The 22754-nt window shown below is 38.0% G+C and overlaps 1 protein-coding gene and 3 pseudogenes across 1 annotated transcript; 1 reads left to right on the forward strand and 3 right to left on the reverse strand.

Moving 5' to 3' along the window:
* Nucleotides 1–3903: 3903 nt before the first annotated feature.
* On the reverse strand, nucleotides 3904–4845 carry LOC105308199 (olfactory receptor 7D4-like). The gene has a single exon (XM_011384043.1). It carries the CDS (start codon nucleotides 4843–4845, stop codon nucleotides 3904–3906), a length of 942 nt encoding a protein of 313 aa, XP_011382345.1.
* Nucleotides 4846–7995: 3150 nt separating this feature from the next.
* LOC105308200 lies at nucleotides 7996–9346 on the reverse strand (annotated as a pseudogene).
* Nucleotides 9347–15928: 6582 nt separating this feature from the next.
* LOC105308201 lies at nucleotides 15929–16866 on the reverse strand (annotated as a pseudogene).
* Nucleotides 16867–19048: 2182 nt separating this feature from the next.
* Nucleotides 19049–19167, forward strand: LOC111733387 (annotated as a pseudogene).
* Nucleotides 19168–22754: the final 3587 nt, after the last annotated feature.

The following is a 22754-nucleotide window of genomic DNA, read 5'->3' on the forward strand; positions in this document are numbered from 1 at the left end:
GACCATCATTTGTAATATGACAACCTGCTCCTTCTCATGCCCCTGGTCCTCTAAATCCTGTGGTAGCTGAGCCTAAAATAATGACTGACACATAGGAAATTATCAGTAAAATGGATTTAATAAATAGAATAAACAAATGTGGCTCTGAAGGGGCTGCCAAGATCATTGCCTGCTGATCATAGTTGATTGGCCAATGTGGAAAGAGGACATGGTTATGCCAATCAGAATTCTTGCTGAGATTTCCTTTTGCATATAGGAGCTTAAATTATCTAGTTCCTATTAAGTAGTAAAGCTACCAGGTGTGTGTAGTGACAGCTGCTGTTTCCCATGTCTCATTATGTAGATAATGGGTATGAGAATGTAAAGCCAATTATCTTAAAGGAAACTCTCATGGTGTTTGAGCTCCTATGCTGAGATGTATCCATGTAGAGCTGAGCCCCTGCTCAGCTACATTCAGACGGATAAGGACATTCTCTTTTATGCCACTTGCCACCAAAGCACAACTGTCTAGTGCAGCCTCACCTTTATGTAAATCAGTACCATGAGATGATCATGATCAATGAAAATCAGCAAGGAGTGCCATGAGAGATCCACTACCTGCTCAGCTCAAGGCCTTATTAATTGATTGTTGGCAAATTCTAACTCACACACATCTCCCATGGTGAGATGAATAATAACCGCCCAAAGACATCTCTGCAAAGTTTTCCAGAATCTCTGAATGTGTACTTTAGATGGTAAAAGGCACTTTGAAGGTGTAATTAAGTTAAGGATCAGATGAGGAGATTATCCTGACTTATCTGGGTGGGCTCAATGTAATTACAAGTTTTCTTATAAGAGAAGTCAGGAGAGCTAGAGAGAAATTTGAAGATGTTATACTGTTGACACTGAGGATGGAGGAAGGCACCACAAAATCTAAGAAATACAGGAGCCCCTTAGAATTTGGAAAGGCAAAGACACAGACTCTCCTCTAGATCTTTGAGAAAGAAAGCAGCCTTCCTGATACATGGTAGGCTTCTGACCTCCAGAGTTGTAAGATAATAAATGTGTGTCATTTAAAGCCACAAGACTTATGGTAATTTGTCACAGCAGCAATAGGAAGCTACTACATCTCTCTCAAAATATATTCATCTCATTGCCATGGACTTATATCAGGTCCCCATCAGATATTTCTAGGAGCACTGTGACAGCTTCCTAACTATTCTCTGTGCTTCAAATTTCTCTCACTCAGGGAAATCCTAAAGTCCTCATATTATCCCTATGATGAATGCAGGTCCCCAGTGCTCATTTGCTTATAAAATCTTTAATAGGTCAAATTAGATTCTCAATGATTTGTTTCCACCTAGGTATCCAACCTTATTTTAATAACTCAGTCATATGTTCTATATATTTTTCTGATAAGCCTCACTCTTTAATGTCTCTTGAATATCACCTGAACCCATTCTCCATTAAATTTCTAGTCATTATCTGTTATTCAGCACTCAGACATATTCTCCTATTTGAAGGTTTTCCTTGATACCATTGTTGGTAGTGACGTGAAAAAAACTGGAAACTTCATGCTTTTCTTGTGGAAATATAAAGTGGTGCAGCCACTTTGAAGAAATAATTCAGCAGGTTTTTTTTATTTTTATTTATTATTAAATTTATTGGGTGTCATATTGATTAATAAAATTATATTAGTGTACAATTTAATAATACATTATCTTTATATTGCATTGTATGTTCACCAATCAAAGTCAAATACATAATGATGAAAGTTTAGCAGTTTTTCAAAGAATCAAAGATAAATTTATTATACAGCTCAGTAATACTACTTCAAGGCACTAAAGAGAAATGAAAACACATCAATACAAAAACAAGTACACAGATGTTCATAGCAGCATTATTTATAATAATCCTGAACTAGAAATATCCAAGTACCCATTAAATGGTAAATGAATAGGCAAGTTGTGGTATATAAAGACAACATAACACTTTTTAGCAATTAAAAAGAACAAAATGTTGATACATACTTCAGGTGACACTCAAAACATATGTTAAGTGAAAAAAGCTAGACACAAGAGACAACATATTGCAAGATTCCATTTATTAAAAAAAACTAGAAAAGGCAAATTTCTAAAGAAAGAAAATGCTAAGTGGGTTTCTAAGACTGAGGTGGGAATGGGAATTAACTGCAAATGGGCACTAGGGTAATTTTTGAGGTGACAGAAATATTCTATAACTGCATGTTGGTAATAATTCTATAACTATAAATTAACTAAAATCAGAGAATTATTTAATATCAGTGCATGAATTAATCAGTGTATGTAAATTATACCCCAATAAAAATGTTTAAAAAATAAAAATTTGAAGATTTTCTCGAATTCTTTGAGATAAGTTGAAGACTTTTCTTTTAGTTTTTCTTTTAGTTTAGTTTTCTTTTGTGTGTAGGATTTACTACACACAAATATTGTTATGCTTATCACTCTACAATGCAATAATTTATCTCCAAGATACCCTCCCCAATATATACAGTGCACAAGAAATGCACATTGGATTCAACTTGATAAAATCAAAGTGAATTAAAGTGACATGAAGTAAGACTTTCCTCTAATAATTTTTTGAGTAATTTTGCAGGTTTTACTATGTCCTGAGCAACTGATTCCTTTTCTTCTCAAAAGTTCTCACTTACTTTTAAGTATTGTCTTAATACCTCTTCAATCTTTATCGCCTGTGTTATTTTGGTTCCTGCAGAAGGTGTTCAGCCAGTATTCATGTGCAAACACTTTATTGAAAGGAGCAAGGAACACGGGTTGGAGAGAGGAGAGTGAATAAGGGAAGAACACACATCCAATAAAGCTTGCACTAAGTCAGCTACAACAGTGAATAAGCAGTTTTATCCTGTGGGGAAATTCTGGTAACTGCTACAAAATCCAAACTTCAGCATTATCCTAGCTAACAGGTGAGAGGCATGATACGCCTCACATCTCTCCATCAAGAGCTGTCTCTGATGAAGCATAATTCCCTGTCACTTCCGCCACCACATATGGGACAAAGTAGGTTTCAGCTGGTGCTGGATGTTGACAGTCGAGCAATGTAGATGGTGAGAGGATCCCAGGGAACGTGGCAGGAGTGTTGAGGGCATGTACTACCTCATCCCTCTTTGACTCAATTCTCTCACACTCTTCTCAAAAGTGAACAACGTCCTGAAAAAATTGCACAAGTGTGTAACTCATTCTTAATGGCACCATGAGAGAATCTCAGAAATAAAGTAAACCCTGTAAGAAAACAACTCTTCTTCTATTGTATTAATTACTATTCATTTTAGAATTTTAGAGGGTGTATTTTAAAGCTGCAATAATGGGAAATAAAAGTCAAATAAAAGGAGGAAACAAAGGAAGTGAAGAAAGATGAAAGAAACGAAAGATCATAAACAATAATTCATATTTCAGAATTATTCTAGACAGCATATTACTATGAATCATCGGAACAAACCAACATTCAAGTCTAGATTTTTACTTTGAAGCTGAAAATCTCATCACAGTTCCTATCAAAAGTAAGATAGGAAAATAAGTGTTAGCTTGGCAGCTTATAGTCCAACTCAATCTCAGTCTCTTCTTTTGAAAAAATGGAGTGAATTAGAGAAAAAATCTCAAAGAAATATTTTCACAATGATCAAAAGTCATATATGTGAAGAAACAACACCATTCTGATGTGGCTTTAAGCACTTTGTTATGAGTACTGTATGATTTTCAAAGGACAAGCACAATCAAATTAAGGTAAACAATAAAAATAATGTCACAGGTGCTTTGGGAATAGAAGAAATCAAACCTGTCTTTAGGAAAAAAACAGAACCAGGATATCTGAATGTGCAGCTATTGCCTTTGGGGACAACAATGTCCACTTAACTCTCAGGCCAATGACCCATCATGGACAAGAGGCTGCTCGGCCGAAGAGACCTCTCAGGGCCCCTTTTACATCCTTGTTCCTCAGGCTGTAGATGAAGGGGTTCAGCATGGGGGTGACCATGGTGTACATTATTACTGAGGCAATCAAACTTCTCTGGGAAGAATGGGTTAGAGCAGAACTGAGATAGACCCCCAGACCTGTCCCATAGAATAGGGAGACCACAGTGAGGTGAGACCCACAGGTAGAAAATGCTTTATACTTGCCCTTAGCGGAGGCCATCCTCACTAGTGAGGAGATGATCCGATAGTAAGAAAACAGAATTCCAGTGAGAGGAAACACACCAAGTAGGACAGTGGCTACATACAAGAAGATTTTATTAGCGAGGGTGTCAGAGCAGGCTACCTTGATGATCTGAGCCAGTTCACAGAAGAAGTGTGGAATTTCGGTGCCCATACAGAAGGTCAGCCGCATTATCAGTAGAATATGAAGCAGGGCAACCCAGAGAATGATGAACCAAGACATCAGAACCAGAAAACCACAGAAGCGAGGGTTCATGATGAACGCATAGTGTAGGGGCTGGCAGATGGCCACATACCGGTCATAGGCCATCACGGTCAGAAGGAAATCATCCATCCCAAGAAAAATTGTAAAAAAACACGCCTGAACAAGGCATCCGATGTAAGAGATGTTTTTGCTCTCTGCCTGGATGTTCACCAGCATCTTTGGGATAGTGGTGGAGATGAAACAGATGTCAACGAAGGACAGGTTGGAGAGGAAGAAGTACATGGGAGTGTGGAGGTGGGAGTCAGAGCTAATGGCCAGGATGATGAGCAGGTTTCCAAGAATGGTGACCAGGTACATAGACAGAAACACTCCACAGAGGAGGAGCTGCAATCCAGGACCATCTGAGAGACCCAGGAGGAGGAATTCTGATACTTCTGTGCGGTTTCTGGCTTCCATTTAGCTGATGTGTGTGCTGAAGAAGGAGTCAAAAGCAACGTTCAATGAACAGCCAAACGTCACCTCAGCTAATCATCACCTTTTGATTCTACCTTTACATCTTTTATTCTCTAGCCATCATTCTGATGCCAGTGATTTTTAAACATCAAAAGAAAATAATAGCAGTAACCGCATTCTTAGAAAGAAAAATAAGAAGACACATTACATTTAAGTGTTACATCATTAGGAAGCATGGGATCACAAATTAAGGTGGTTTGAGTTAAAAACCCATGTCTTTATTATTATTGTGGAGCTATTGGAATGAAAGTGTAGAGATTATCATTTGGGTGGTAACCTATTTTTATTTTAAATGCGTGCATTTATTCAGGTTTTCTTTATTTTAAAATGAACATTCTTCTCTTTTTATCTCCCACTCACTGGTTTTAATTCTCTATTCAAATCTATAGACATAAGCCAATTTTTTTATTGATATGACACTTCAAAAATAATTGAAGATATTTAAGATCTATTCTCTGATCCAAAAATAAATTTTTACATTCTCCATGATAAAGTTTAAATGTTTATAGAATGCTAATTATTTGAGAAGAGAAAAAAATCATTGAGGATCAATTTAATCTGGGGAAGTGGGTAGAAATGGCTTTTCCAGAATATGAATATTTGAGCTGTGAGAAGGATAGGTAAAGGTTAATCAGGAGACATTTAAGAATGGTAAGCATCTGGGCTGCGGGAACAGAGATCCCAATTCTCCTGTGGGTTGCTGAGATTGGTAATAGAAGAAAATGGAGAGGTCAGTGACATAGAGAACATATCATTAAGGTCAGGAGGAAACAGAGTGTATGAAACACACAATATGAGTTTCCTGTACTATTTCCTGATGTGCCTCTCATACTAATAATTTTATGTCTATTTGTGGGCTAGTGGTCATGAGTGTTTGGGCTCACCATCGTCATTTGAGAAATTTAAGTGGTGCCTGGCACAGAGTAGGTGCTCAACATATACAAATCTTAGATGTATATTAAAGATTGAGACTGAAAACATCAACTATAACACAAAAAAGAAATCTTCAAGCTCATCATCCAATTGTTTTTTTCTCACTAAATAAGGAAACCGATGTCAATTTCTTAACCCAATAAAGAATCGTTACTTAAAGCTGCAGACAACAGGATATGGACATTAACACACTAAAATGTTTGTGTTAAATTCACAAACAGACCAAGGCAGACCACTCAAATTAGTCATTTGATATTCTCCTGAACACTTAAAGAAATTACTAAGATGATGAAAGAAAATTAACCTGAGTACCAAATGTCTGAAATAATTATATTATTTGTAGATAACTTTGTGGACAGTAAGGTGAAACAACAATAACAATATGGAAATATTAAGTGCTATCAGAGAGTCAAATCTACTTCAAAAAGAGTTAGGAAATGTAATAGAAAAACCCAATCACACGAGAAACAAAATAGATAACACCTCATGCATAGTGGATCTCCAGTTAGTAGTTAATGAATAAATAACTGAACACAGGAAATTGAGAGGACCCTACAATTATGGAAAAGAGTAGATAAGAGATGGAGACTCTCCAGAAAATAACTCTTATTGGAGAGAGGCTCTAGATTCCAAGAAGAGAGAAAAGGAAACAGATCAAAGGCCAGAAAAGACAGGTTCAGGGGACACTAATGTACCTTGAAAATAGGGAGACTTCATCGTTGGACTAAACAAGCATGAGATTGTCTTAATCTCACTATTGTAGAGATAAAGCCCAGTACCTGCTTTCTCTCTCTTCCTTTTTATTCCACCAGCCCTCACTGGGACACCGTGACCCTCTCTGAAGGTTATCACTGAAGCTTTCTGTTCTCCAAGGTCTGACCCTGGAAAGCCCAATTGCATTTTTATTTGACTGGGAGCACATGATTATTGGCAAAAGGCAACAAGAACACGCTTAAAGTTTCCAGCATCTCAAGGGTTGAATTCTCAGAGCTCCTCATTAAGTAAATTGTTTTATTGTCTTTCCACTGTCCAAACAATTCAGCCTCCTTGGAATAAAAAATTGAAAATGAAAAGTTTTCATCGATATTGTGTCTGTGCAAGAAGTGAAGTGAGGGAGATATATTAATTTCCTCCAAGGAGAAACTCTTCTTTCTTTGGTTTAACTTAAAATTACAAAGTGTCCCTAAGATAAGTTTAATTGCTACAGGAACCAAACTAGGAACCAACTTTCTGTGATGTTCTTCCCTTGAATAATCTTTGGAGGTTTTATGCATCTCTTCATGTCCACAGTGTCACGGAGGCAAAGATGTTCTTTCTAAAGACAAGCACAGCAATTAAGAGTTTGGGTTCTGATGAAAAGACTAACAAAATGAAGACTGAAAAAAATGTTTTTTAATTTTCAGGATCATTTACTTTTCTCTTGGAATCTGAATACAATTAACTGTGCTCAATTCTATCTAAGCCTCATTTTAGGTTCTTTATAAAGTACCTCACTTTTTGTAAATTTGAGAATTCACATTTCAGTAACTGGAAAACTAACATTCAACATGCCAGCATATTTACTTCAAATTGATATGACTATGCAAAATTTTATATGCAACACATGGACTTTACTATTACAGAATTTGGCCTGTGTAAACTGGCTATTACATAAACAAAGTTACTCTTTGGTTATCTGTCCTGACCTATGAAGTGTTGTACCAACAGATTCCCCCCATAGCTTTTCACTATGTAAACATGATTCCTGCCCTTAAGACAAGGTGAAAAAATCCTAAGTTCCCATGCAGAATTAAATGTTAACCCAGAATTATCAAATTCTAAAGTTTCAGCAGTCTTTTACCTAAGTAGTACTGGAGGAAGTTGCAGTGCCGGCCAAAAGAACAAAGTTTCTCATTAAATTGTTATAGTGGGTCTCAAATTCTGTGACAGATTTTTGGACAAATTGTTTCCATTAAAATTTACTGATTTTAAAAACGAATAACTTAAAAACTGCCACACATACAAAAACCAAATGGTTCACAAACATTCTCCTTGCCTTCTGAAAGTTTTAAGATACATTGTAATCATTCACCAGTCTTTCACAGTTAAATGACTGAGACAAACAGTTCTGTGACCATCCTTCCACCACTGATTAAGACTGGATGACAGGTATTGGGGATACTATTTATTTAGCTTCTGAGTTTTCTGAACAGACTTGGTGACTTTGCCAGCTCCAGCTCCCTTCTTGTCCACTGCTTCGATGACAACCACTGCAACTGTCTCATGTCACGAACAGAAAATGGCCCATGGGAGAAGCTCTCAATACACGTGAACTTGCCAGGTACCATATTAATGATGGAGGCATCACCAGATTTCAAAACTTCGAGACTTCTTACAGCTTTTTTCCAAAACGATGATTAATCTTCCCCTTCAGCTCAGCAAATTTGCAACCAATGTGAACTGTGTGACAATGTATGACAGGTGTGTATCTGGCACCGATTTGGCTTGGATGGTTCCGGATAATCACCTGAGTCATAAGGCCAATTGCTTTTATTGGCGGATCATTTTTCCTTTCACCAGCCACATTGCCACATAGATCATCTTTGACACACACTTTCTTGACATTGAAGCCCACATTATTTCCAGGAAGAGCTTCACTCAAACCTTCATGGTGCATTTCAACAGACTTTACTTCAGTTGTTATGTTGACCGAAGCAAAGCTGACCACCATGCCAGCTTTGAGCACAACAGTCTCTACTTGGCACATAGGGACAGTACAAATACCACCAACTTTGTAGACGACCTGGAGAAGCAGATGCAAAGACTTGTCAGTTAGACGAGTCGGTGGCAGGATGTAATCCAGAGCTTCAAGAAGTGTGGTGCCAGTAGCATTGCCATCTTTATAGGTGACTTTCCATCCCTTGAACTGAGGGACGTTAGCATTTGACTTCAGTATGTTGTCACCATTCCAACCAGAAATTGGCACAAATGCTACCATGTCAGGGTTGTAGCCAGTTTTCTCAGTGTAGGTGCTGACTTTCTTATTGATTTCCTCATATATTTTCTGGCGGTAGCATGCCTCAGTGGAATCCATCTTGATAACACCCATAATTAGTTGTTTTACACCCAGTGTGTAAGCCAGAAGGGCATGGTCATGGGCCTGCCCATCCTTGGAGATACCTGCTTCAAATTCGCCAACACCAGCAGCAACAATCGGTTAGGCCGAGATGTGCCTGTAATCATGCTTTTGATAAAGTGCGTCCTGGGGCATCAGTGATGGTTACATGATACTTGCTGCCTTGATATCAAAGGTGACACCATGTTAATGTTCAGCTTTCAGTTTATCGAAGATCCAGGCATACTTGAAGGAGCCCTTCCCCATCTCAGCAGCCTTCTTCTCACATTTTTTATTATATTTTATTTTTTTGTCAATCTCAATGCATTTATAGATCAGATGACAAGTTGTGGTAGACTTGCCAGAATCTACGTGTCCAATGACAGCGATGTTGATATGAGTCTTCTCCTCTTACATTCTAGCTTAGATTTAATGGTAGTTTTCACAACTCCCATGTTCTGGCAACAAACCCAATGTGAAAAAAAAGGGGAAAATATTCTTGACATTTGCGGTTGACACAGACACTTAATTGACTTTAGTGAGGGCTCTATTTATTATTACATCTAACTAGAGGGAAAAAATAATCCATGTAGAGTGGGCTGAAGAGTGAGTATTGGGCAAATAATATGCTGTATCTTTAATAGAATACATGGGTCCATAAATCAAGTGTTGAAATCAGATGTGGCCCCTTCTTATGACACTTCCACTGAGCCACTTGGGAAGTTTATGCTTCAAGTCTCCACAGGCCTTTGCAGGATACACGTCCAGAGATATGGCAAGGCCCTATTTAACTTCCTGTTGTGCTGCTGCCTGATACTTCAGGTCCTCGTGCCACGTAGAAAAGTCACCATCCCAGCAGGAGTAACTGATCCTGGTCATCAGTGTTATTGTGTGGCCCCTTCTTATGGCAATGGGCATGGACTGGCAAACCACTATTTTCAGTAAGTCACTGGGAGCAGCTTAATACAAACACAGTGGTAGATGCAGGTGGATTTTGGCTAGTTATGCTCCACACATCATAATATCTAAGTTGTGGGACCCTGGGTGAGCCAGCTGCCTTTAGCTGAGGGTTATTCTCAAAGAGAGTTGAAGGCTGTCAGTTGGCTGCACTCCCTGCACCTGGAAAAATAAGTCCCTAATCCTGCAATACAGCACAACATTCACTGTACTCCATCCTTTGAGACATTTGGATGAACTTTTAAAATTGGAAATATAATTGACATATAACGTTACATAGTTTGAGGTACACAGCATAATGGTTTGATATTTGTATAATTGTGTGAAGAGATCACCTCAATAAGTTAACATCCATCACCACCTGTAGTTACTTGTTTTTTCTTGTGATGAGAATTTTTGAGATTTATTCTCTTATATGGAGGTTCCTCAAAAGACTAAGAATTAATCTAGCTGTGATCCAGCAATTTTTCTACTGGATATTTACCCCAAAGACTTGAAAACTCATATCCAAAAAGATATTTGCACATCGATATTCATAGCAGCATTATTCACAGTGGACAGGACGTGGAGGCAACCAAAGTGTCCTGCCATAGACGATGGGCTAAAGAAGCTGTGGTGCATATATAAATAGAATATTACTCATCCTTAAGAAGAAATGAAATACTGCCATTTGCAACAACTTGGATGGACGTCGAGATAATCATGCTAAGCGAAATAAGCCAGACAGGAAAAGTTGTAAAGCACATGATGCCACTTATATGTGGGATATAAACCTAAAGGCAACAAATGAACAGGACAAACAAACGGAGACTCATGGACATGGACAACAGACTAGTGTTTACCAGAGGGAATGGGAAAGGGGGAAAGTTGACAGGGTAAAGGGGGTCAACAATATGGTGACAGAAAGAAATCTAACTATGGGAGGTGAACACACAGTGTAAATATATATATGCCTTACTGTTAAAGTGTACAACTGAAATTTATTAGATTTTGTTAACCAATGTCACCATTTGAAAAGCAGGAAAAAAGATTTACTTTCTTAGCAACTTTCAAATATACAATACAATCTTAAAACTAGTGTCTCCATGCTGTACATTAAATATCCAGGACTTAGGCATTTTGTAACTGAAAGCTTGTGCCTTTTGACCACCATCGGCCATTTCATCCACCCTCTCACTTCTGGAAACTCTCATTTTGTTCTCTGTATATATGAGTTCAGTTGTTCTTGTTGTTGCTGTTGTTTTTGAGAATTCCCATATAAGTGAGACTATACGGTATGTGTTTTTCTCTTTCAGACTTACTACAAATTAGTAGAACGTCCTCAAGTTATATCTATGCTGTCACAAATGACAGAATTTCTTATGGTTGAATATATTCCATTATTTATATCTCTATCTATCATCTATTATCCATTTATCTATCTATCTATCACCTATCTATCACATTCTTTATCCATTCATTCATAGGTAACACTTAGGTTCTTCTCATTCTATATATGCTTCGCTATTGTAAATAATGCTGCAGTGAACAAGGGACTGCAGATATATTTTCAAGTTAATGTGTCCGTTTCCTCTGGATAAATACCCAGAAGTGAAATTACTAGATCATATGGTAGTTCGATATTCAAGTTTTTGAGGAACATCCACACTGTTTTCCATAGTGGCTCTACCAATTTACATTCCCATTAACGGTGCATTAGGGTTCTGTGATCTCCACATCCTGGCCAACATTTGTTATTTCTTGTCTTTTTGATTGTAGCTATTCTAACAGGTATGAGTTGATATCTCACTGTGGTTTTGATTGACATTTCTTTGAAGATTAGTGGTGTTGACACCTATTCATGTGCCTGTCAGTATATATATGTCTTGTTTGCAAAAGTGTCTGTTCAGATCCTCCGTCTATTTTTAAATCGGATTTTTTTATCTTTTTGCTATTGAATTACATAAATTGTTTATATATTTTAGATATTAACCCCTTGGGAGATATATGATATACAAATATTTTCTCCCATTTGGTAGATGGTCTTTTTATTTTGTTGATGGTTTCCTTTGCTGTGCAGAAGCTTCTTAGTAGGATATGATCTCGCATGTTTATTTTATCTTATATGTTTTGCCTTTACTTGGATCAACTATTTTGCATAATTTTGGGGCAAAGCTTTTCTGTGGTTTCAATGGATCTTTTTCAGAGGAGAGGATGAGTGAGATACATGAAAAAGAGGTAGGTCCGTGGGAAGAACTAGAGCTTCTGCCACTGTAGGTGGTCTCGTGGTCAGAACGGATACTCAGTGTCTTTTTCCTCTACTATCCACTCTCAATTCCCCTCACCTTTGAATAATATATCAGCTAGTCCAGATGGATTAACTGTTGGGGTGATCCTGACCTTCATCTCTGAGGGTTTTGAGGTCCAGGGAGGTGAGATGCCTTGCCTAAAGTCACATAGCCAGTAAGATACAAAGTGGGGATTTGATCCACAGCACTGTGGCTTGTGCCTACTTTAGTGGTCTTCCATACTTCGACTAGTATTAAACATTGTGTAATTTCATTAAAAATAACAGTGAATGGAAACAAAATCAAAATTCCCTTTGTCATTTCTGAAAGTACAAGTATTTAAAAATATAACAATAATCAAATTTGTCAAACTGTAAACTGTGATTATTGTAGCTTTATGATTATAACCTCATAATGTAACATTGTAACCATTTTTGTCCTTAAAATTCTATCTATGACTGTCCTGGTTTTATTGAAGTTTTATGATGTAACTATTTTCCCCCTTTTTAACCTTACAATTTTATTCTCATTTTAATGTACATAAAAATGTCTTTTAACTAATGTGTAACCTGTAGATAAAGAGCTTGCTTGCTTGAGAACCCCAGGAACAGACTTCAAAGGAAGCTGACTTGATTCCCAGACATTTCTGGGCCAGAAGATGGACTGCAAAAGGCCCTACTAATAAATGAGACAAACCAGATCTCTGCTGGACCAGCTCCAGATTGCTTATCAGAGCAGGCAGTGAAGGATAGTTTAACAGGCTCACACCTGAAAAGAGGAACTCCTCACCCACTCCTTGCTAATTCCTTTGTTCCACTTACCTCCTCTCCAGGTGGCTTGAGAAACAAACCAAGGCTATGAAGACAAGATACCTGGCGCAGAGACATTCTTGCTCCCCTCCAGGATGTGGCTGACATTTTCTGCCTTGTCCTATACTCAGCTCCCTTCCTATAATAAGCCCTGCGGGCACTGCCACAAGAAGATGGTCTTTAGCCAGCAATCTATCATCTTCTCAGGATTCTGGATTTTGAATAAACCTAGTTTCCCGCCACCAACCCGTTTTCACAATTATTGTCTCCCAGCAGCAAGCAGCTGAAACTGACTTTGGAACAACTCATCTTTGATGGGAGAACACTTGTTAATCCGATTACAGCCTGGAAGGTTCAAATCAGGAAATAACATTTTTTATGTAAACATATAAGTGCACATGGACAGATAGGTGGCCACTAGTAAATATATCAAAATGTAAGTTGTGGTTATACTTTGGCTTTCCTACCATATCTCTTATTTGCATTTTCCAATTTTCTAACATCACTATATATTACTTTTTTATCATCAAACACTTAAAAATACTGAAAAAATTAAGAAAATTAATCTAATGAAAACATCAGCCAATAAATATTAAAAATGAAAGTATAAATTAAGGAACTTTTAAAAATAAAAAATATTCACATCGACTATATTATTAACTATGCATAGTTACAAAGTCAATATAGTTATGGTAGTTGTTATTATATTAAATGATATTAAATACACGTGCCAACAGAAGACTTTCTACTCTTCTACCATTTCCACTTCTCTCACCCATATATGTCCTTGTAATTCTTCTCTTATCATTGAGCCAATTTTAGTCCCTGAAAATGTTCCATTGTGTCCACTGGCTCGCCCTTATTCAGAAATACCTGTCTTCATCTCCATCTTCTCCACAAAACTCCACTGAAATCTCCTCATTCACTAAGACACTGAGAGAAAAGAGCTCAGAAACACATTGGTGCCTTAGGCTAAAATCTAGTATGGATGGATGAATGGATAGATAGATCATTTATACAGGGTAGAGAACTATTCAATAACATGACCGCAACCAGACCCTCAATCTAGATCCATTGAGATTCAGGCCAGAACAGAGATTGCTCCCCATAAATGCCCTCAGATCCAGGAGTGTTGGCTCCAGAATAGGCCATTGCCCTTCCCAAGTAAAGTATGTAAGTTTTTCCCCCCTTATCTGGGGCAGGTCACACCCCAGGAACTCCATCCATCTCGCCCTGCCCTATATAATGGCTCAGCAACTATCACAAGGCATGGAGGATATCCACGTCATATAGCTGTTGCCCAAGGTGAGCATCATATGCAAGTTCCCATAATAAACACTTGATGTAATGATAGAGTTGTCAGCCTCTTTCTCTGGTCTCTTGGCCCTGGGAAATTTTATGAAACACGTAGATACATGATAGATAGGTAGATAAATAGATAGATAGATAGATAGATAGATAGATAGATAGATATGCAGACAGAAATATACAGATATGCTAGATGTACTAGCACTAAGCCATTTGAAAATTATTTCTTGAATATTAATTTTTTTATTAATAAGGTGATCTGATATCTAACACTGAATATATCACCATCGCTGGGCGATAAGTAAAATCTTAAGACTTGGCTATTTGAACTCTTAAAGTTGAACATGGAAGAGGGACAAAGATGTAGAGGTGCTGAAAACTACAAAGAAAAAATAGGAGAAGACCTTCCAAGAAAAAACGAATAGTATTCTGGGTAAATAAAGTAGCAATTGTTTGTGCTGAAAATACTCCTCTCCTGTCATCCTGATCATGATTATCACATTATATCACAGATATCACATGTCACACTGGAAGGAGATTATGAATTATGGCCCTAACAGAATTTATGGGATTGTATATTTGAAAAATCATTTAAATACAGACTTGGGCAACTATCCAGGGGGGTCTTCCATGTACTAGTCAGCTTTCTACACTATTTTGATCTTCTAATAGCTTTATTCGACAATGGTCATGTTAAGGGAACAGCGAGTATAAAGAATAATATACAAGCTCTTAAGTTGTTTTAGCTTAGAAGGGAAACATCACTGCCACTCATATTTTATTGGACAGATAAGAATGTATTACCACATTTACCTTCAAGAGAGAAAGGAAATGGAATTCTCTGGGGTATGCAATAGGAAAGGATAACCAGAAATATTGTCAGTCAGCAGGAAAATCTACCATAGAAATGTAAACAACATGGGAATCCATGTGAAAAACTGGGCACACTGTTAGATAAAAATATAAACTCAGTGTCAGAGTTCTGAGTTTGAATCCTGCTTTTACCACTTGGTTCTCTTCCTTCTGTAAGTTTGAGGAAGGTTTTTCTTTTCTTTTGTTTTGTTTTAGCTCTCTTAGAGTCTCAATTTCCTCACCTCTAAAATGGGGAGAGTAATCTTTCCTATTGGGAAGATTACATAAGATAATAGAGAACAGTTAATATATGCTTACCATACAATATGCACTAAAACATCCATTATATTTTGATATTTTTCAATCGTACTTTATTCACTAAAAAGAAATAAACACTGTTGGTCACACACACACACACTTACACAAACAATACGAATCCACTATCAAACACATAGAAATAAATCAAGGTAAAAATCAATAATTTACACATTCTAGGCCAACACTTGCGATAACAAAGATATAGGAAATACTTCAAATCTAAATTTAGAATTCATTAGTGTAGAGGTAAGAAAGAAGACAAAGGACAAAATTTTTGGACAGCAGATAGGGTAGAAAGGTCAACAAAGAAAATACCGGGACATTACTTGTTTAAATATGTGTTATGTATCAAGAGAGGGTAAAGTCATAGATCCTTTAGGACTGGCTGAAAGAACAAGATAGTTTGAGAGATTCAAGAGTAAGAACTTCAGAATAGGTTTAGCCACTGGCACGCAAAATATTTCTCAGTCCCAGAGCCAATGGATCCATCACAGACAAGATGCAGCTCTGCTGAAAAGCCTTCTCAGGGCCCTCTTCATATCCTTGTTCCTCAGACTGTAGATGAAAGGGTTCAGCATGGGGGTAACCACAGTGTACATCACTGAGGCCACTGAGACATTCTCAGAAGAGTGAGTCACTGCACAAGTGAAGTAGACACCAACACCTGTCCCATAAAATAAAGAAATAACTGAGAGGTGAGACCTATAGGTGGAAAAAGCTTTTGGCTTCCCCTCAGATGAGGACATCTTCTTTATGGATGAAACAATTCTTGAATAGGAGAAAAGGATCCCCCAGAGGAGGAAAACACCCAGCACACCAGTCATAAAATATATCAATGTGCTGTTTAGAAAGGTATCAGAGCAGGATAACTTGAGCATATGTTTCAGTTCACAAAAGAAATATGAAATTTCAAGATCTTTACAGAAGTTCAAGTGCATCATCAGAGAGACATGGAGGAGGGATGTCATAATACCAAAGAAACAAGTAATAAAACTAGTAAGCCACAGAGGTGTGGGTTCATGATGACAATGTAGTGCAGGGGTTGACAGATGGCCACAAACCGGTCATAGGCCATCGCGATCAGAAGTAGTGTGTCCAGAATAGGATAAAAACATGGAAAAATATACCTGAGTGAGGCAGTTCATGTAAGAGATGGCTTTGTTCTCTGTATGGATATCACAAGCATCTTAGGCACTATAGTAGCGCTGAAACAGATCTCAACAAAGGACAGGTTGGAGAGGAAGAAGTACATGGGTGTGTGGAGGTGGGAGTCAGAGCTGATGACCAGCATGATGAGCAGGTTTCCAAGCACAGTGATCAGGTACATGGACAGGAACAGCCCAAATATGAAGGGCTGTAGTTCTGGATCCTCAGAGAACCCAAGGAGGAGAAACTCTAAAATTCCTGTTTTGTTTCCTGCTTCCATGTAGTTGATATATCTATGAAGGAAGAGATAAGAAAAACATAAATTAGCACAAAGTAGCACCCTCCACATATTATAAATGTCATCCATGACATTCATGCAAGCTATTTATAAAGTTAGCCATTTTGTCTGAGTTGAGTCTCCATTCACTCATATATAGAATCCTACAAAATGGAGTCTCTTCAACCAAACACCTATCTTAAGTATCCATTTTATGATGATAACACCAAAATGGACCCCACAGAATGGATCCTAGAATTCCTGACCACGTACCTTAAGCATCCATTTAATAACAACCATTCGGATGGTCATGGTGCATCAAAATAAGACTAATAATACATAGTTACTGGTACAATGTCACTTCCATGGAATTCCTGCCAAAAATACAGGACCGCTGTCTAAAGACTGTGGAACATCAGACAAACCCAAACCAAGGAACATTCTACAAAATATTTTACATGTGCCCTTCAAAAACGTCAATGTCATCAAATTCAAAGAAAGTCTAAGAACTATTCTGGATTAAAGGAGCCTGAAGACATATGTCAACCAAACACAATGCATGATCTTAAATTTTCTTTTGCTATACCTATAGATAATATTGTTAGGTTGATTGTCAAAATAGGAATAAGGTAACTCGATTTAAGGTGGTGTAGAAGATAAAGGCTGTACGCACCTCCTCTAGTGACCACAACAAAATTATAGCAAAACTAGAGACGCCAGTACATGGAATCACCAGAGGATTGGCTGAACAAATCTCTACAACTAGGTCACCTCAAATGACAGGTCTTCTCAATCTGATAGGAGGGGCAGAGACACAAAATGGCCTGATCTCACAACCATGTGTGGCAATCAAGAATAGGGAGGGTTATCTTGGCTGAAGAGCCACCAACCCCATCTTAGGAGAAAGGGATCCCAGCCACACACTGGGCTGCCCAGCTCACGGTTCCAGTGCCAAGAAGAGAAGTTTCTACAACCTCTGGCTGTGAAAAAGTGGAGACTGAGTGATACAGAGGACTGTGGGCTGTGGAGACCTTCCTCTTAAGAAGCCCACGTCTGGCCTTACACACTGATGGAGCCACTTTTTCTGAGCTCCAGTGCTGGGTGAGCTGCTTGATGAGCACCAGGCACATACTGGGAGGGACTAAACTGTTGGGCTACAGGGTGAAGACTGGAGGAGTGGCAGGCTACAGGATAGAGGTGCAGGCAGAAGCCCTTGTTCCTTTACTGGGCCCTTCCTGCTCCCAGCCTGCACATGTACTTGCCATCAACCTGGATAATACAGGTCTTTCTGCCTAGGGAATTTCCTGAGATTCCAGCTTTCTCAACTTGTGGTCCCACACAAGCTGCTTCCAGTGATTTATTCCATACAAATGGCTCTTGGCTCCTGCTGTAAACTTTCCTAAAAATCTTTAATAAAGATGTAAAATCTATTAAATGGAGATGGAAAACATAGGGATCCAGTTAGAAACAAAGAATACAATATCTGTGATGAAGAGTACATTAGAGGGAATCAACAGATTGGGTGAAATGGAGGATCGAATCAGCAACATAGAGGATAGGAGTAGCAGAGGAAATCCAATCAGAATAGTCACAAGAAGGAAAAATATCCAAACAAATGAGGATAGTTTAAGAAGCCTATGGGACAACATCAAGCATAACAATATTCGCATCATAGGGCTACTGGAAGGAGAAGAGAGAGAGCAAGAAAATGAAAACCTATTTGAAGAAATGATGACAGAAAACTGCCTTAACCTGGTGAAGGAAATAGATGTACAAGCCCAGGAAGTTCAGAGTTCCAAACAAGATGAACCCAAAGAGGCCCACACCAAGACACCTCATAATTAAAATGGAAAAGCTTAAAGACAAAGAGAGAATCTTAAAAGCAGCAAGAGAAAGGCAATTAGTTACCTACATGGGAGCTCCCATAAGAATATCAGCCAAGTTTTCTAAACAGAATCTTTTCAGGCCACATGGGCTTGGCACAAAATATTTAAAGTGATGAAAACCCGGGATTCACAACCAAGATTACTTTATCCAGCAAAGTTATCATTTAGAATAGAAAGACAGATTAAGAGCTTCCTAGACAAAAATAAGTTGAAGGTGTTCATCACCACCATTATAGAAAATGTTACAAGAACTTCTTTAAGAAAAAGAAAAAAGCATGTATCAAAAATAAAAATAAAGATTCCATGGCCACGCCGCCCTGAATAAGCCCGGTCCCATCTGATCTCAGAAGCTAAGCAGGGTCGGGCCTGGTTAGTACTTGGATAGGGGAACACCTAGGAAGACCAGATGCTATGGGCGTAAAAACATTTAAAAATTCAAAAATAAGGGGGATTGTAAGCTGACAATGTCTTTGCAATCTGCGAGGTCAACCAAGGGCTGCCTCACCTATAAAAAATATATATAAAGAAAGAATGGCAATAACTACATATCTATCAATGAGCACTTCAAATGAGAAATAATCGAAAGATAGGGGGGCTGAAAGGATAAGAAAACAAGACCTTTACATAGGCTGCCTACAAGAGACTCACTTCAGATTAAAACACACACACCAACTAAAAAAAGGAAATGGAAAAAGATATTTCATGATCGACCTAGATGGTATTGTGCTGAATGAACTAAGTCAGATAGAAGAAGACAAATGTCATATGATTGCATGTATGTGTGGAATCTAAAGACCAAACAAACAGAAACAAACTCACAGATAAAGAGAACATTTTGAGGGTTACCAAATGAAAGGGAGTTGGGGGGACTGGAGAAAAGGGGGAAGGAATCAAGAAGTAGAAGTTGGTAGTTGAAAATTATCGTGGAGATAGAAGGAATACATTCGATAACATTGGTGTTAGAGGGTCCCTAGAGTTGTTGGGGTGATCACTTTATGAGTCACATAGATGACTGATCACTACGGTGTACACATGAAACTAATACAGTATTCTATGCCAACTATAACAGAAAAAAAAAGTTATTATTACTTTTAAAAATAGGGATGAGTTCTATACATTTGATAATAGTATTATATCAATGGTAGTGTCCTGATTCTGACTATTGTATTTTGGTATATGGGGAAAATGTCCTTGTTTTTAGTGAATACTGATGATTGAGAGGTAAAGAGGTACCATATCTACAATGCAACTTACTCTCAAATGGTTCTGACAACACACACAGGAAAGGAGAGAAAACCACATAAAGAAAAAAGTAAACATGGTAAAATGTTAACATTTGGGCATCCAGTAATCAATTTTTCTTTAAATCTGATGTGATGTCAAAATTAAAAGATAAAAAGCAGTTTCACACAAAGCCCACTAGCACAAGGAAGAAAAAAAGAAGAAAATCCATCTACAAGATGTTGTCAGAGAGTCAGACTTTAAAAAACACTGCAGCTGAGGTGACAACTCACAGATTTAGAGCCCACATTGGCCTAGAAACCTCAGCAAGAGGAATTTAGTCAAAAGTGGTACTATATGAATTATACCATAAAGCCCAGGCAGAAGCAACCACATATATGCTCTGAGGATTTTTGCCTCAGTGTCCATTACGGAAACTGGTCTGTGATATTTCTTTCTTTTAACATCCTTTCCAGATTTGCCAGACACGTTGGTTTCTTCCCACCTCCCAGTCTTATTAAGAACAACACCAGCTTTTTACTCTCTAAGTTCCAAAACTTTTGCCTTCTTAGGAATCCTAAAATGCTATGTCTTCCCCCAGCCATGCCTGTGCAGCAAGGACTGCCCCCATCCCCTGCTGTGCTGCTCCTCCATGCCCTTTTCTCCTGTGATAACTCCTGTTATTATATCTCAGATAGAACATCACTTCCTCAAAGAAGCCTTCCTGAACTCTCCCTGCCCACTCTGTTCAGTCCCCTTAGCCTGTGCTTGAATAACTCACTGCATTTTTCTTCATTACTTGAGTTACACTTCTGATTCTGCATTTACTTATGAAATTATTTGATTAAAATCTGTTCCTTTCACAACTGAATAATAAAATACACAAGTTCCGACCACATGTTATAAAATTTAGTTGTCCTGGTATTCTCAGCGTTTTGTTCTCAAAATGCATGGAAAATTGAATGAAAGTTGAAACAAAAAATAATCATATATAACGCAAACAAGAAATGTACAAGTTAATCCTACATTGACTATAGATGCAGCAACCGGAAAAAGGAGAAGATGATAAATAACATACTTCCTTATGAATTCATGTTCACTTGAAATGTATAAAAATATTTAATATTAGAAAGTCAGATAACAAAGTATTTGCAATGCAGAAAATAATAATAGTTTTAACATAAACACAAGTAATAAAATTTAACAGTCATTGATGGGAAGGGAACAGAGTAAATTTTCAGTCACAGAGAATAGAAGGATACTGCCCACATGTAATAAAAATCGCTAGGTTGAACATAGTGTTGATCCAAGATCCATCATTAATCCCTAAAAAGCAAAACCAACTCACAAGAAATAAAAAGGGGAAATTATTCCTGTTGTTATAATTATTTAACATTGTTTCTAATAATTCCTAATAAATGCCATAAGACAAGAAAATTAAATGAGGTAATAATGCTCAAAAGCCAAGAACAAAATTGGTCACTATCAGCTACCAATTGATTACCTGCTTGCAACACTGAAAAAAGTCCATTTAAACACAATTAGAATTAATCAGTTTTTTATGTCTTTGCAAACAATCATTACGAAAGGTAAGAGGAAAAACGGTCCATTCGCCATTGCAATGCCATCACAGATAACACCCGGCACATAGTGGGCGTTGGTACATATTTGTTAAATTGAAGAGTATATATAACCTCATAGAAACCAACTGATGATCACGCCGTGTGGAGAGGTAGGTACTTTGCTGGAGCAGAGGTTCTCTGTTATAGCATGCATCAGAATCACCTGGAGGGCTTGATAATACCCTTGTTGAGTCCTATTGCTAGAGTTTCTATCAGCAAGTCTTGAGTGGGGACTGAGAATCTGCATTTCCATCAAGCTCCTCAGGGGTGCTGATGCTGCTGCTCCAGGAACCACACCTTGAGAACTACTATAGTCAAGAAGGACAAGGAAGCTATTAGCAGATGTGTTGGAAACTTCACATATGAGGGAGTGCCAATTCCTACTGACATTGAGCAAGATACTAGTTCTAGAATGATACTAGATTCTATCAGAGCTGGCAGCGACAGAAAACCACTGCAATGGAATCTAAGAAGACATAAATAACCAGAGAAATAAATTCTAGAGATTAAAAAAATAAATTGTTATGAAACATTATCAACTGCATTACCTCCTTCCCTCGCCACCTTTTTAATCTTTTGTTTCATACACAGTACTCAGTAGGACTGCGAGTCACTCCACTGGCATTGCTTAAAGGAATGTTTGCACAACCTCTTTCTCCTCTGAGTGTTGGATGCTGAAGACAGACTTTCCCAGGGAATGGTGGGGAGATAAAACCTGTCACAAAGCCACGTCTGTGAGAGGCACAGGTGTAGTCTCCTCCTGGTCAGGTGTCACTGAACTATGGGCAGGGATGCTAGAGAAGTATTATGGTTTCTCAAGCCCCAGTGGAATAATTTATCATCATTTCTCATTAAACAAATTGTTCCCCTGATGTTCTATGCTTGAAGTCATTCAGCTCCTTTGAGGAAAGGAGCTAATTGCATAACTGTACATGTTTGCTAATTCTGTTTCCAGGTAGGCAGCTTTGGAGCCAGATGGATCTCTCTGCTCCCCATGGACACTTCCTTCTTGGAAGAGTTTTCATCACTATTGATTTGGCTTTGAGAAAAAGAAATTCCCCCTCATGAATGTGTCTGTGCTCCAAAAACCCATTTCCCTATAGCCATAGCACTTAGATTCTCAAAGTAACACAGAAGAAATTGAAATGCATCTGTCTCAGTG

The sequence above is a fragment of the Pteropus vampyrus genome, unplaced genomic scaffold (assembly GCF_000151845.1).
Source record: "Pteropus vampyrus isolate Shadow unplaced genomic scaffold, Pvam_2.0 Scaffold557, whole genome shotgun sequence".
Lineage (NCBI taxonomy): Eukaryota > Metazoa > Chordata > Mammalia > Chiroptera > Pteropodidae > Pteropus > Pteropus vampyrus.

What these genes read in the sequence shown, in the direction of transcription:
- LOC105308199 (XM_011384043.1), bottom strand. Translation starts at nt 4,845, where the DNA reads ATGGAAGCCAGAAACCGCACAGAAGTATCAGAATTCCTCCTCCTGGGT.